Source organism: Daphnia pulicaria, chromosome 1 (genome assembly GCF_021234035.1).
Source record: "Daphnia pulicaria isolate SC F1-1A chromosome 1, SC_F0-13Bv2, whole genome shotgun sequence".
Classification (NCBI taxonomy): Eukaryota; Metazoa; Arthropoda; class Branchiopoda; order Diplostraca; family Daphniidae; genus Daphnia; species Daphnia pulicaria.
Genome location: NC_060913.1, coordinates 27,906,238 through 27,922,091, shown reverse-complemented (window position 1 = coordinate 27,922,091; position 15,854 = coordinate 27,906,238). Strand labels below are relative to the sequence as shown.

Here is a 15,854-nt window from a genome sequence, read left to right as displayed (position 1 = left end):
ATATATAAATGTGAGGATGGCGTGTGATGGCCATGTCGCCCCCCGACGGGACTGCGATGCACACACGACTCTCTTTGAATGCCGCATTTATATCAAATGTTATATAATAATATAAAGTTTCAACTGTGTGGTGCGTTCGTTCTTTTCTAGCTGCTCAGCGGTGGTCAACGAAACTTTTTCTGACTGAACCCCATTTTCAGTTGGATGTTTGGCATTATTTCTCTATCAAGATCTGATGATGATGTGGCGCATGTTAAAAAAAACACACGGGGTAAATCACTATAAACTCGCATTTAATATCTATTTTATATAATAGCGTCTATAAATAAGCGACGATCATATCTCTATATGATTTAGAAATTTTATCGGTCGACTAATTTTCAAAATGGCGCAGCACGTGATTGATCGGTTCGCGGAAATAAGAAATGTTTGGCGGAGTTATTCGACCAAGTGGTGAACAAAAAAGCCGTCGGTATTTTTAAAAAAATCTATAATTCGTGCGCTGTGACAGATGGCGCGGCGCTATCTAATAATAATAGAATACCGCGACGCACAGATGGTTGCGCGTCTTGTCGCAAATTTTTCGATTGACTCTCGGGCGTATATGTTTCGTCGTGCTGTTGTTGTTCTCCGGGCCGATGCTGTTGAGACACTGAACACTCGACGCGTCGGGCGGACATGACGCGCGCACAGCACAGCCCAGCACAAGTCGCACACACTGAATTAAGAGCCGGACCGGCGCGATTGAGAAATTGACTGCGCGCGCCAGTAGGTGGTGTGGGAGTGTGTCTGCTAGACGGGCCGATAGAAGTTGATGGCCAAGTAGAAAAAAGAAAGAAAAAGAAAAGCGTTTTTTATGTTTTCTATGTGTAGACACACAAGGAGCAAAGCAGGAGCAGGAGAGAGAGTCCCGGGGTTGTGCTGGCGCGCCGTGTCGGGGTCCATGTCAACACGGGACCCGACACGGCCTGCAACAGCTGTACCCATAAGCGGTCCATCATTCCGACCCACCGAGACTGTGACTTTGGCATCGCATGGGGAGGGAGGAACAACCCCACCACCCACCACAGGGGGAGGTGGGCTGTGCTGCGGTGATTGGCCGTAGCTCCACCTAGTGCCGGTCCCGTAGGCGGAGTCAGACATTATCTTGTAACCTATCACCATCTCTCCTCCATCCTGGGGCCTTGTTTCCGTGTGGGTGGAGTAGAGTCGAACGACGACGACGACCGACCGACCGTGTTGTTGTTGTTGTTGTTGTTGTCGCTGTTCTGTTCACTTTGCCCATCCGTCGCTGCTGTTTTGTACCGGCTCTCTCTTGTCTTTTCTTGTTACACCGATCGATACGAGAGAACCCGCAACAACTACAACAACATTCAGACCAAAAAAGAATAAAATTTCACGAAATTCTAATACAAATCGCTATTATATTATAGGCCTATAAAAATAACTATAGAACTTAAATTCTTAACAGATGACATTTGAACCCAGAAAATGATTTTCTTTTGTATTCAATTATATTTTCTATTCGAGATGTTAGTATAGACGGCGTGACTTTCTCCTCCCACTACCCCGTGAAAACTCCTCCTTTTTTGTGTCTGTCTCCCTCCCCCCCTCCCGCTCGACGGTGGTGCTCCATCTTCTTCTTCTTATATTCGCCTTGGGCACTCTTTTGTCTCTCACGCAGGAGTCGATTCACGCCGGCACGCAGGGCGTCCGTCTATGTAGACGACCAGATCTAACACACAGCGCAGTACAAAATAACGCGGCGTCGTGTCGTGCCGCCGTGTTTAACCCGTGTTTCCCCCCCTTCCCTTCCTCCCTGCCCAGTGCTGCTGTGGGCTGTGATGTAGCCCAGCACCCACCGCCGGGGTCTCTCTGCCCAGCAACTGATGGGAGTAGTTGTAGTAGTACCTACCTCCTCTTTCACGGCATCAGCAGCACTCACGCAGATATACAAGAGAACAGAACAACGTCGATACATTTATGTATCAAGACAACAGCAAATAGAGACAACGCGTAGCACTTCTAGATATTATATAATATATTACCTCCTGGCGATTGTTTTTCTCGTTTGTTTGATTACACACATCTGTCTGTGTATTATTATTATTATTATTATTATTATGAAAAGGGAAAAACCAGTTTTAATCCAAACCAAAGAGTATCTGATGTCGATTTATACATATTCTGTTGCTAAATAATTTTTCCCAGTTGAATATGTGGTGATGGATGCGCAATTTAATATTCACAAAAAAAAAATGGCAATCGTCAGTTGAGTCAGGAGCCTCGCCCCGTTGGTATACTGCTGCCGTGTCGATATCACGTCATTCTCACCCGCCGCCGTCGTCGTGAAATTGTTTGACACACAACTGACAAAATCCTGCGCTCCTCCTTCTTTCCTTCCTTCCTTCCTTCCTTCCTTCCTGCCTTCCTTGGTGGGGAGGTGTCAAGCAAAGAAGAAGAAGAACGACGACTGGGGTTGTGTGTGTCGAATGTTGGCAACTTCTCTGGCTCGGCTCCTGACTCTCTCCTGTGTGTCGCACGTCTGCTGTGTGGTGTCGGGGAGGGGTGTAAAATAAAAATCAACCGGGCCGGAGTGAGAGCCAAGCCAAGGGTGGCAGAGGAGGCACATCACAAGGCGGTCGGAAAAGGGGGAGGAGAGGAAAAGTGGTGGGTGTGGGTATAAGGAGGGGAGGGGAAGGGAGGAGGAGGGTTGGAAAATGGTGGTGGTGGTAGAAGGAGGAGGGGGGGGACCCTTCATAGAAAATTATGTCGTGCAACAGTGAACAGTGATCGTTCGGACGCGGTGCCCACACCACACAGCAGACACCAGCAGCAGCACTTGGCCGTCGCCCGTCTGTGAGTGCGCGCCCAGTCACACAGCAGGAGACAGCAGAACATCAATCGCGGCTCTATATATCGCGCGCCCATTCGGCACACAGCACAGACATTGTAACATCTATATAGGCCCGTGTGTCAAATCATCAGTTGTGCGCCAAAGTTTTACTTGTTTTTAATTTTTGTTTGCGCAACAAAAAATCAGCAGCAGATGAATTCCAGTGAACGTGTTTCTTCTCGAGTGCTGCTGTTTCTGCCCGCCTGTGTGTTTTCGGGTTGTTGGGTTGTTGTTTGCCTCAGTCAAAGTGCGTGGATGTGAGAGAGTGCCTGTTTTGCATATTCGCCCGCAAGGAGAAATAAGAAAAAAATAAATAAAAGAGCAAGATCCACCGACGGCCATATTACATCAAAACATTTGGCTGTGTTGTTGTGTTGTTGTGAGTTGGGGCGAAAAGTTCCGGGAAAAAGTGAAATTCAATTTGATAGAAACGTTTTAAATGTACCTGAAGTGTCGTCGTCTTCTACCATCGGATTTCGATTAAACTGGTTAACACATAAGTTGGAGAGATTTGCACAGTTGTCCTATTATAACGTCTGGCCATCGCATGGCGCAATTCGGCCAGCTGCACGCCGCCAACAACCTCAACAACAACAACAGTTCAATGACGACGACGACGACAGCGAGCGCTAACGTCAGCGACGCCGCCAGCGCAACACCGGCCCATCACCAGGTGAGAGCACATCAACAACAACAACAACAACATTTCAACTCGGTGCACGAAGAATCGTTTATTTTCCCATCACCTTTCCCGATGGGGAAAAAATACAAATGGCCGTCGTCGAAATGATTCATCGTCCAAACTATTTTTTAAAAATGCCAATTGATTTTTTTGATGTGTGTGCACAGGGCGCCATGAGCAGCGGCAGTTGCAGCAGCAGCAACAGCAGCAGCAACAACAGCAGCCGAGACGATCGAAGTCTTCGGCTGATGGCGGCGTCGGCAGCAGCCGCGGCCGTTTCGACCACGACGCCCATCGTCTTGTCCTCCCCCCGGACGCCACCCACGACATTAACGGCGTCGTCCGGTTGTTGTTGCGACGGCAGCCGACCCTTGGTCCCCGATCCCCTCACAGGTAAAATTTCTTTTGATTCTTAATCGACAAATTTTTATATTTAATTTGTCAATTGACAATTAGGTCAATCGATTTGCGCTTGCCAACTCGAGTCGGGCTCGGCCACTTCGACGGCGGCCATGTTGTTAGGCCTACCCGGCCGTCTGAGTGGATCGCTGGCCGGCAGCACAACGACAACGACGACCTCAGCCTCGCCGGGCGCCACTTCGGCCCTCGGCCTAGGCCTCAGTCTCTACCACCCCTACCACCAACACCAACAGCAACAACAACAGCAGCAACAACAACACGACCTGGTCCACCACCACCAACAGGCGATAGCCGCCGCTCACCAGCAACAGCAGCAACAACCTTTCCTGACCCCCGATCAATCATCATTTTACGCAGCTGCTGTAAGTTGTTTCTATACTTTTCTACTTTTTCCAACCGCTTCTTCTTTTGTTTTTGACAAAGAATATATTCAACTGGTTCTTTCCTCGAATGGTCGAATGGGGGGGGGGGGGAAAAGGAGTTGTCAGCTTTATATGTGTATAGACTCTCAGTGGGTGGTTCTCTCTCCTAAATAAATACGTCTTTAATACATTTACCATCTAGAGAGAGAGAGTGATGGGGGGGTTTTCTGCTGCTGTTGTTGTAGAGATTAGCATCGAGAAACCATCACGCACACACACGTCTGAGGAGACAAGACTTTTGAGCTCGAATGTCATCTATAGACTTTTTTCTTTTAAGACACATATTGCCGCTAGGGATTTCTAATATTAAAAATGGGAAAACAAAATAATTGAGCGACGAAATTGGGAAGGTCGTCAGGAACGTGAAATCAATCGATTGCCATCCATCTTTGTTGAAGAAAGTCAGCAACTCTTTTTCTATTCTTCCCAGCAATACAATGATGGTTATAAAAGATGGCCAGCATCAGCAACCTTGGGCCGGCTCTCTTACACAATCGATGCGCGGTTCTATGATGGCATCGCCGAATAGAAAATTTGGTCAAAACTCATTTTAAAAATAACAGATAGAAGAAAGAAGAAGAAGGTTATGTTAGATACACCCTTGTTGTTTTGTTTCAATGCATACAGACACTCTTCTTCTCCGTGTGTGGTCGATGCCAATCTCCTTTTTGGTTCTTCTCCGGAGGAGGAGGAGGAGGAATTATCTACGGCCCAGTGTTTGTCACAACTTCTTCTTCTGTTGACTGACGATTATATTGGGAGAAAAAAAAATCTAAAAAGGCATATAGCCTCTCTCTTTTGCCTTTTAGTTACAAGGGAAAACAGGCGTTAAGGAAAGAAACAAGCAAACCCTTATAGTTATTGTATCCACTTTTTTTATCGCTCAAAAAAGACTAGACAACAACATGTCGTTAGACATTTTGGCACAGAGTTTTTTCAAACAGATTGTAGTTTTAAAAAAAACCCGCTGGAAAATTCGCTAATGGCATCTATACTGCTGGCCACTTTTTAATTTCTTGTTATGTGACGATGCTGGCCAGCTAAATATGATAGTAACACACGGGTATAAGAAGACAGACCAGAAAAATGTCGAGCTACTGCTGCTGCTGGTGACGTTGAGCTTTTGATTTGATGGATTGTCTCGGAATCGGCCATGGTCATGAGAGAGACCAGCAGAGGAATGTCAACCGTGTGTTGCCCCCAGCAGGAATGATGATCCCCTTTGTCGACTCTTTCGTCTCTTTAACGGGCGTGCATGTTCGTTTCTTCTGTATAGCAGCGGGCGGCCGCTCATCGTCTAGCCCAAGAGTCGCCCGTCTGCTCCTCGTCCGGTCCCCTATAGCTATCTTGATGTTACACACGGCCAGTCAGGCTCAATTACATTCGTCCCTCTATATGCCATCAACAACCAGTTGGTTCGACTACTACATTATGTATAGAAATTCTAATATTCTTTTTTCTTCTCCACAATCCATCATTATATCGTCGTGTAATTACCTCGACTCTTTTGACAGCCCAACATCGGTCTCTAATATCTTCCCCCAGAGCCAATCTAATATTGCGGATCGCCCATTATTAGCCATAGATCCGAATTTCAGCGGTTTTACCAGGTCTTACACGCCGTAATCAAATGTAACTACAAAAAAGGGACTTTGTTTCAAATTGTCGACCATGTCCGATAATACGTATTAGTGAAGAGAGAGAGGAGCCTGGGCAGGTGTTTTGGCGTCTAACAAAAGTGCCTTGTGTCTCTTACACACACAAATGCGTGTGTGTGGGCTTGAAAAAAAAGGTCGGTAGATAATGAGAAATTTTCGATAATGGACAGCACACATATCAATAACGCCGCGCCCCTTCAAAAGTTTAAGGAAAAACAACAACTCTAAAACTCGAGAGATGAGAGTCTTGTTGTTGCTTTGCACGTATATCCGATATATATATGTATAGACCCGCGTTGGTCTTCTCTCTTTTGTGTGTGTGTTTCACTCGGCCTGATATACTATATATATTTATTACGCGCGCCTTGTCAAACCAAATCAAACTTTTTCCTTCTATTGACACACTAGACCTCCCCACACACACACAGAAAAATATCTAGCTCTCGGATATATATACGCCCTTCTTTTGTTATATTTTTCTCTGTTTTCCCCCACACACACACAGACACACACACTCGAAAAACAAACAGATCCTAACTCATCATGTGTAGAGAGAGAGATGGTCAATGAGCGATAAGCTCAAAGTCTACACACACATCCCGCCCCAGGTTCTCTCTGCTGCGGGGCCCTGCTGTCCGTTCGTTTGTTTTAGGTGATTGAAGTCTCGTCGACGTCACATCTAACTCAATGGGTGGGCATATCACAGAAGAGCGGAGGGGAATAGGAATAGAATGTCTAATAAAAAATAAGAAAAAACTAAACAGGCGACGGGCTGCGAATCAATTATCACCCGGTGATGACGTGTGTTTAGCTCCAGGCCCCTTTGTGCTGTGCTGTGTCTTTCATCTAAATCGAGACTTGATTATTAAGCGCTGTGAAAGGGGATAAGAAAAAAAGGCCATGCAAGAAAATCCTTTTTTTTCTTAAATAAAATAACAAAAGGGGGAAAAAAATGGGCGACGGCTGGCTGGCGCCGATTGGCCCCTACCAATTTTCTAATATTCGACAAAAATATCACGTTGACACATAACTTTTATAACAAGCGCGAATCAGAAAAGAAAAAAATAGAAACCGGATCGAGGACAACGCGCTACACATATCTGATTGTTGTGATGTTTTATATAGGTGCTGTGCTACCCATTTATAAAATCCCACGGGCGTCGCTAGAATCAATTTTTTTATTTTTAAGGCCATATGAATATCTTTTAATTTAAATCCATTTAATTTTAATTTTAGAACGCGGGTCACGACCTGAAAGATTCGGCACTGGCGTTCAACGGAGCGGCAGCCGCCGCTGCAGCCGCCGCCGGATGGCCGTACCCATCCATGTACTATCCGTACGATCCGGCCATGGCCGCCTATCCCTTCGGCGGGTGAGTTATTATTATTATTCCTTCTAGATTTGTTGGGTCTTATACATACCCACGAAACCTGAGTATATACAGCCTAGTCGACCACGAAATAGAAGAAGAAGGTGTTATTAGATACGACCGGCCTACAAAATATTTATTCCGGTGTGTCTAACCAATCAACAATGATGGCTGCCATGATTGTTAGGTGGGAAGGGGGGATATAGTAGACACCTTTTTTCTTTCTTTCTTTCTTTCTTTCCCCTGTGTTTGTCTGATTGTTGGGTTCTCTTCTTCTATTTCTTCTTGTGTCTCTGCTATGCGCTGGGTATAATCTAGAAAAATGTTGTTTTGTGCGGTGGTGGCGCCTATTCCCGGCCCCAACTTGTTTTTTCCTTTTTTATTTTTTTGCGCTGACTCGATTTAACGAGCGGTGTGGTCACGGATGATGACGGCCTTCCATCCCCCTCCACACACACACAAAAAAAGAGACGACCCGAATCTACACAACAACAACAACAACACAAGAAACACGGGTGATTTAGTCTGTACAGAAAACAAAAGCGACGACCGTCACGCAAAACACCTAGGGAAAAAGAAGGGAAAAAATATAGAAAAAAGCGGATGAAATCAACATTGTGTCCTGCTGCCTGGGGCGTATAATAAAAGACAAGCTAGAAGAAGGTCTACATGTATAGTGCGGTTACATATTACGTAACCGCGCGCCTATATATGTAGAACTATATCTTATTTTGGCCCAAACCGCGACGACTGGCACGTCACGGAAACATTGGCGCGTATATTTTCATTTTGATATTTTCGGCCATTCTGCGGTGGTCATTGGCGAAGGTAAAAATAACCGGAGAGCGACATATCAAAACTGTTGATTGTATTCGAATAGAACTTGGGTGTTGCTGGGTTATATATATGGACTCGTTATAGGACACTGCACGGAATGCTCCGTTGTGGAAACGGACCCATCACCCACACGGAACTTTTTTGAAAAAAAGTTTTCACAGAATATTAAGACACACACACATTTTTTGTTGTTTCTTTGCGGATGGCGGAGGATTGCGTGCTGGACAACTTGTCTGCTGCACACGGAGCGCGGGGAGTTGTGTGGTGTCCACTTTGACTGTGACCGTCCAACCAGAAATAGTTGTCGTCTGAAAAAATAAGAAAAATAAGAAAAATCAACTTTTTGGGGGTTTTTGACTTTTACCGACACGCCATCACATCCAGGTCAGAAAAAAAAAAGCCAAAAAATGTTGTCAACCTTCTTCTTCTATGGGAGTTGGGGGGGGGAAATCGATTGGGTAGTCAATATTTGAATGGACTTTATTTGATCTATGCATATGTGAGGGGACAACAGTGGGTTTCGTGCTGGACAATGGCGCGCGGGCGTTCAAACAATCGCGGGCTCTGTTGAAATCCAACAACACAACATCAGCATATATATAGGACGTGGTCGTCGTGTGTTGAACGTGCTGTTGTCTATCTCGCCGCGCTTGTTGACCGGAGCTCCGTGATGGCGAAACTCGACAGCCGTTCGCCAAAAAATAAAAAAATGTTTTTCCTTTTGGTGGGGGAAAAAAGGAACAAGACACGCGATCAGCGACCAGCAGAGAATCAACATGGCCGACCTGTCTCTTCAAATAAATAGCCCAAAGTAACCAACGTGTATGAAAGACGAGACATATGTATATAGGAGGAAGAAATCGGCGATCTTAGAACGCTGCCATGCGAATCAAACACTCGACTTTCTTTTTTTTAGCTTTTTTAAGGGATTATATTTAACACGAATTAAATTTTTAAATTTTTTCGGTTTGTTTCTTTTGGCAGGTACGGAATGGATTTGAACGGGTCGAGGAGAAAAAACGCCACCCGCGAGACGACGGCGACGCTCAAGGCCTGGCTGTCTGAGCACAAGAAGAACCCGTACCCGACCAAAGGTGAGAAGATCATGTTGGCCATCATCACCAAGATGACGCTGACCCAAGTGTCCACTTGGTTCGCCAACGCCCGTCGTCGGCTCAAAAAGGAGAACAAAATGACGTGGGAGCCAAAGAACCGCAACGACGACGGCGACGACGACGACGACGGCGACAGCAGCGACGCCGAGCCCTCCAAGGATCACCACAAACGATCGTCCTCAGGTGAGACCCTACAAAATAATTGAAATTCAAAAATCGATCGGCGGTCAAAGTTTAAAATTTGGCGGTCGACAATCGTCAAATGACAACAACAACCGAAAAAAGGAATTTTTTGATGTACAACGCCGCTGATGACGCAAGGCGTCGCTATCAACGCCCATCATCGTCAAAGGCCGACAGGAGTGTGACACAATCCTTCGCCTTTGATCCTTCGCTCTCTCTCTCGTCCGTTTATTCTAATCACAAAACAGCCTGTTGTCTTGTTGTTGACGACAAACGGACAACGCAACAACACAAGGTCCAGCGCCCATCCAAGGATCAACTCTATCGCCATATTACATTTATATAATCAAATAACATATATCCTAAACAATACATTTAACAAATCCACTGGCGTAATGTAACGGCCGATAAGATTTTCCGTTTTGGTGGTTGGGGGAGAACAAACATGACAATCTCGAATTTTTTTCATATTTTTGATACCATCATTGTTGATTGAATTTGGACTCCCCTCTTACTAAAACATGGACAGAACCCGCTGTGCTCAGCGCGGTGCTGCCCACCCGTGGCGAATGTTCAACTCTGATCACTTTCCGATTGTCGTTTCTTTTTTTTAATTACATTAATGTTATTACATGACCGGGCGTTTTATAATATCCATTCGATTCCGCAAAGTCACGCTAGATTAGAAATATATATAGTATAGTTTAGACTTGATTAGGATTTGATGACTGTTGTAATCGTTGATGATTATTAACCCTCATCATTAATCATGTACAAGAAAACTAAAGTGAATTTTTGTATTACAGACGGGCGTGACGGAGTTTTATCGGCGGCCGACAGCAACGCGGCCCACCACCACCGGGCCTGGAACGGGATCGGGTCGGCGGGATCGGGTCATCATTTGGTGATGGACGACCACCACCACCAGCAACTGCACCGGTTGCATCAGCACCACCGGCACCACCGCGACAGTGAGGACAACATCGACGTCATGCTGGACAGCGATGAGGAGGAGCTGGACCTGTTGAGTTCCGGCGGCGATTCGGCCTGTCTCTCACCTCCGGCCGACCATCACCACCACCTCCCGGGCAGCCATCACCTGGGCAACCACCTGGGCAACCACCACCACCTGGGCGTCGTGGCGTCGACGGGCGTCCCGCACAGTTCCTCCTCGTCGACGACGACGTCGACCAACAGCAGCAAACCCAAGATCTGGTCGCTGGCCGACATGGCCGGCAGTCAGCCTAGTCATCAACCACCAGCTTCCGGCTCACCCCACACCACGGCCGCTGCCGCCCTCATCCAACAACAACAGCAACAACAGCAGCAACAACAGCAACAGCAAGCGGCTGCAGCGGCGGCCGTGGCGGCCGCCGCCGTTTTCCCGTTACCTTTCGGCCCGTTGTCGCAGGCCTTTGGTCTCCGCTCACCGCACAGCAGTTTCCTGCCGCCCAACAACAACAACAACACAACTCCAGGTTAGTTTCCCCTCTAATAATTTAAACGTACCAGTTTTTAAAATTTAAATTCCGTCCGTTCAGGTGGTGGCAAAATCTTTTCGTCATTCTCGCCGCGATTGCCGCCGACTTCTCCTTACCTGGACGCCGTGGGCGGATCGCCTTACGGTAGGCCTACAGCAGCCGCAGCCGCCGGCGTCTATCGATACCCTCCGCCACCGCCGGCCGGCAATCCGGCCTCGTCCACCTCACCTTTCGGCGGCGCAATGCGGAGTAGCGCCGGAGCAGCGGCAGCGGCCGGTTCGGCTGGAGAAGCGACGTCGATGGCGCTGGCCTACAATCAGCTCATGTCCAGCATGGCGGCCCACTTCCAGCAGCAGCAGCACCTCCAACAACAACATCACCACGGCCTAGTGGCCGGCAGCAATGCTTCGGCGGCCGCTGCCGCCGCCGCCGGCAAAATGTCCGGGGCCACATCGTCCGCTACCTCACCGGGAGTTCTGGAAAATCTGGAGAAATTGGCCGCGTTAGCCGCCGGCGCTTCCTCCTCCTCCTCGTCGGCCACCAATCGCAACGACATGAAGAGCAGCGTCGCCGGTAATTGATGACATAATACACGACCACACCCCAACAAATTTAAGAGTACGACAACAAAAGAAAATTCAAACATCTATCTCGATTTTAGTTCCTTTTATTGATTTTGATTTGATTGACCCGCTAAACAGCATCCCCACTTGTATTAAAAAATTGAAAAGAGATCGAAATTAATTTGTCTCTTTTCGAGCTACATATTATATGAAATTGTGTTTGTCCGTGCCTATTTGTATGCCAATTTCTTTGCCCATCACCACCACCACCACCACCCCACGCCCTGGTTGTTTTTGTTGTGTCCATTTGTTTCTCTATTTCTCTATTTCTCTCTCTCTCCACTATTGTATAATATAGGCCTGAAATCCACAACAACAATCGATTCAATATCCACGTCATGTTTTCTTTCTTTCTTTCTTTTATGAGCATCAAATTTCCCAGTTGATGGGAATTTTATTTCTCCTTTTTTTGTATTTCTGCATTCGTGGATTTTGATTATTTCTTCTAATTATCGACACACCTGGACATTTTGTTTCTACCTGAAAACGGTCGACGCGAGGTCGGAGATCTCATTTGTTCTTTTTTTTCTTAGAAAATAATAATTAATTTGTCATCGCCGCGACGACGTTCAAATTGACCGAGTCCAGCTCGAAAGATTCAGACGCTCTTCCCGATCAAATCGCCGATCCGCACGCACAAACAAATTTTTTTCCCCCTCTCTCTCTCTCTCTTTTTCTCTCTCATTTCCATATTATAAAAAACAAAAAAATTATTATTGGGCTTACATAAACTATTTAGTTCATTTTTATTATACATCAAAGTGTTTGTTCCATTTTTTTTGTTTTTTAATTATTACAAAAAACGATCGTTCAGGGTTTTTTACGAGTTAAACAACGACGAAAATCCTGACAAAAAATTTAATCGACAATTTTTTTTTAAATATTCAATTGGCAAAATTTAGAAACTTCAAAAAATAAAAACGCGGGAATTTTTGAAATTTGATTTACCTCATTATTTTGGGGTTCAAACCATCGCAGCCGGAAACTAAAAAATTCCGGACGAACCTCCTCCTCCCCCCATCCAGTTCCTAAAACATATCTACACATCTATCTCTCCCCCACCACAAAACAAAAAAAATCCAGCGCAAAAAAAAATCATCCAGAAAAATTTTTAAATTTCAAAAAAATTAATTTACCATGGCACACGAATAATTCATTCATTAAAAATAAATTACCAAAATCGAAAAAAAAAAATTTTCATTCGTGTTTTTCCTCACGAAAAGCGAAGCGCGTCTGCCGTCGTAGGTGTGTGCAAACGTTTTCCGTCACTGTTGGCTTCGTCGTCATGTCCGTCGTGTGTGTGTGCGTGTGTGTGTGGTGTCCTCGTTTGTTATCTACCAAAAATAATCGAATTCGTGTCCTCGTGTACATATTCAAATAAAAGTAAAACTTACCCCATTTTTTTTTTCCTTTTCTTTTTCGCCAACTGTCGAAGGTGGGCCGCACATTTGCGTATACCGGTTGACACATAACAAAAAATTGAACCGGATCAAGCTGTTTTCGTCCCCTCCTTATCGTATATAAACATATTTTGTACACACACACACACACACACATCTGTGGTGGAACGAAATCATTATATAAATATAGAAAACCAATTTTTGTTTATATATTTGTTTTCCCCCCTTGAACGTTTGTATGTCATATTTCTCCTTTTTTGCCCGTGCAACGATGCCGAATTGTTTCCACATTAGCCTCTCTCTCTAATATATTATCCGTTCGTTTCCCCACCCTCACCTGTTGATGATGATGAGAGATTTCTTTCTTGCCCAGCAACTGTTGTTGTATAAATACATTTCTTTCAGCCAAAAACTACCCAAATTCTTTTTCTTTCGTGTCTTTTCTTTCCCGCCCACTCGACACATTTTGAACAATCATCCCGAGAGCTAACAGAAAAGAAAGAAGACCTACATTATAGCCTATACGTCAGACAATGTTACACGAGAAAAGAAACAAAACAAAAAACACATGGTGAACACAAGCGTGAGCGAAAGAAACGAGAGAAAAAAGGCAATCAAAATGCGCGCCGGCCGTCCATGTTACATAGTATAGACAGAGAGACTAGATTCCTGCTATATAGGCGTGTGATTTTCCCAGTTACCCAAACGGCTCCTAATAGGTGGACGCTGTTGAGAAGAACATGGGAATAAATCAGCAGCAGCAGCAGCTTTCCTACTATAATATTCATTTTCTTCTTTTTTAACTATCGAAGATGATGTGTATTAAAACTCTCGACTGCTGAGACTGCTGCTGTGTCTACAAACTATTGCAAACTAATGAGCCCCCTTCATTTCAATGTGTAATTGGCGGTCGGCGGCCGCTCCTGGTCTGGTCGCGTGCTGCAAACGTTCGTCCGTCTGTGTGTACAGAAAAAAATGAATATCCGTTTCGAGAGCATCCAGACTAATAATTCCAACAGATTTATTGTTAAATAAATAATAGACAAGAGGACGAGCACACACACATAGTGCGCGATGTGTCTGTGGCCAGCAGGAGCAGTGCCTCCCCTCCAAACATCAGTGTATAGAGTGTCGACAACAGCAGGAGCCCGATGGCAACAAACGCCATTTTCTCCGACATTTTGTGTGAGTCGAGAGAAAAAGAAAGAACTTTAATTAGCCAGCAACAAACACACGTCAATAAATAGATTATTTTTCCGCTTGCGCTCACTCGAATAATAATCCTCAACATACGCAACATTGTGGGCCCCACCCACCTTATTCCTCGAGAGCTCCTAGACAGGTACCTATATATCTAGACACACAGGTAATAGGAGACCCTATACAGAGAAATCTAGCTAATCATTTCGGCGTGATGCAGTCTGTATGTAATCGAATTATCTCTCTCTGCTGTCCATGACACAAGAGGGGGGTGGTGGTGGGGGGAGAAAGTTCACCATCGAGTCCTTATGGAGCCAATGGAGCGGATAAAGGGAGCTGTACCAGGCACAACAACAACAACAACACAAACCACTCGTCTCATATAGAGTCGAGGGTTGTATTGCTGGAGTGAGACTCATCGGAGCGTGTTAATTTGATTGATTCAACCTCATCATTGAAGGGAGGGGGCCCTTGTCTCTACCAGAAATGTATTATAACCAGCTACGAGTCCTGTACTATTTAGTTATATTCAGCAAGAGATTGCAAGGGTGTGATGTATCTAAACAATATCCAAAGAGAAAAGGGGGGCGGCCACACAAATTGGCAAAATGCCTCTTTTGTTTGTCTTGTGTGTACGTACACTAGGGCGGGCCTAGATATATAAGACAACCACCGTCTATATACTCTGTTCTCTAGCTGACTAGTATAAGTCGTTTGGGAAAAGTCCCCAGCGTGGTATTATCTCTCCTCTATAGACGTTATATTGCAGTTGGCATATAGTCTCTTCTTCTTCTTCTTGAGCTGCTGCTGCTGGTGTGACTATGTGACTATCTCTGCTGGCTCTATGTGTGTGTACAAGAGGAGAGAGAGGCTTTTGTGTGCGAGTCTCGTTGAGTGGCTCTACAGAGAGAAAAGGGGATGAAAACTTTGTCAGTTAAGCTTTTCATTTCGGTGCTGGGGCTGCTGCTGTTGGGGGGGGAGAGAAGGTGGAAGAGAGGGACTTAACGAGCCCCAATCTCTCATCATCATCATCATCTAAAAGAAGAAGCAGCAGAAGAGGGGATATACTCAGTCTGAGCCGCTGCTGCTGCTCCTGCTGTGGTATATACTTAATAAATGGCCGGCCAACCAACGCTCAAAATAAAAATAAAAAAGGGACTTGACGCTGGCTGGCTGGCTGGCGCTGGTGTGTTTATATGGGAAGCTGATTATAAATCCGATCTAATCAAGACAAACGATTCCGTTCCATCAACGCGTGTCCTCATCTCATCTCTCTACCAAAGATTTGACTAGAGAGAGCTGAGAGCTGCTCTCTAGACATTATTAGACCTATACTATACTCTAGATATATCTGCGACCCTCCATCTCGGTTGTCGCCGCGCTCTTCATCTCTCCAGCAGTGTCAGACAACCTCATCAAATATGGGCATAATATTAATTAGAAACGATCGGTTCGCTCGCAGCAGCACAACAGTTTCAGCAGTCGATCAATTTTCTCCCATCACAGCCGGACGGAACACCCCCACTACCAGATTTTCTGATGTTGATCGGCCCGTCCGCGTCTATTT

General features: G+C 45.5%; 1 protein-coding gene across 1 annotated transcript; it reads left to right on the top strand.

The window, feature by feature from the left end:
• Nucleotides 1–2,763: 2,763 nt before the first annotated feature.
• LOC124313045 (homeobox protein caupolican-like) lies at nt 2,764–12,804 on the top strand. The gene is made up of 7 exons (XM_046777736.1): nt 2,764–3,569; nt 3,746–3,971; nt 4,035–4,360; nt 7,315–7,451; nt 9,270–9,583; nt 10,390–11,061; nt 11,125–12,804. The coding sequence occupies exons 1-7, from the start codon at nt 3,444–3,446 to the stop codon at nt 11,643–11,645; spliced, it is 2,322 nt and encodes a 773-aa protein (XP_046633692.1). The 5' UTR covers nt 2,764–3,443; the 3' UTR covers nt 11,646–12,804.
• The last annotated feature ends 3,050 nt before the right edge of the window (nt 12,805–15,854 follow it).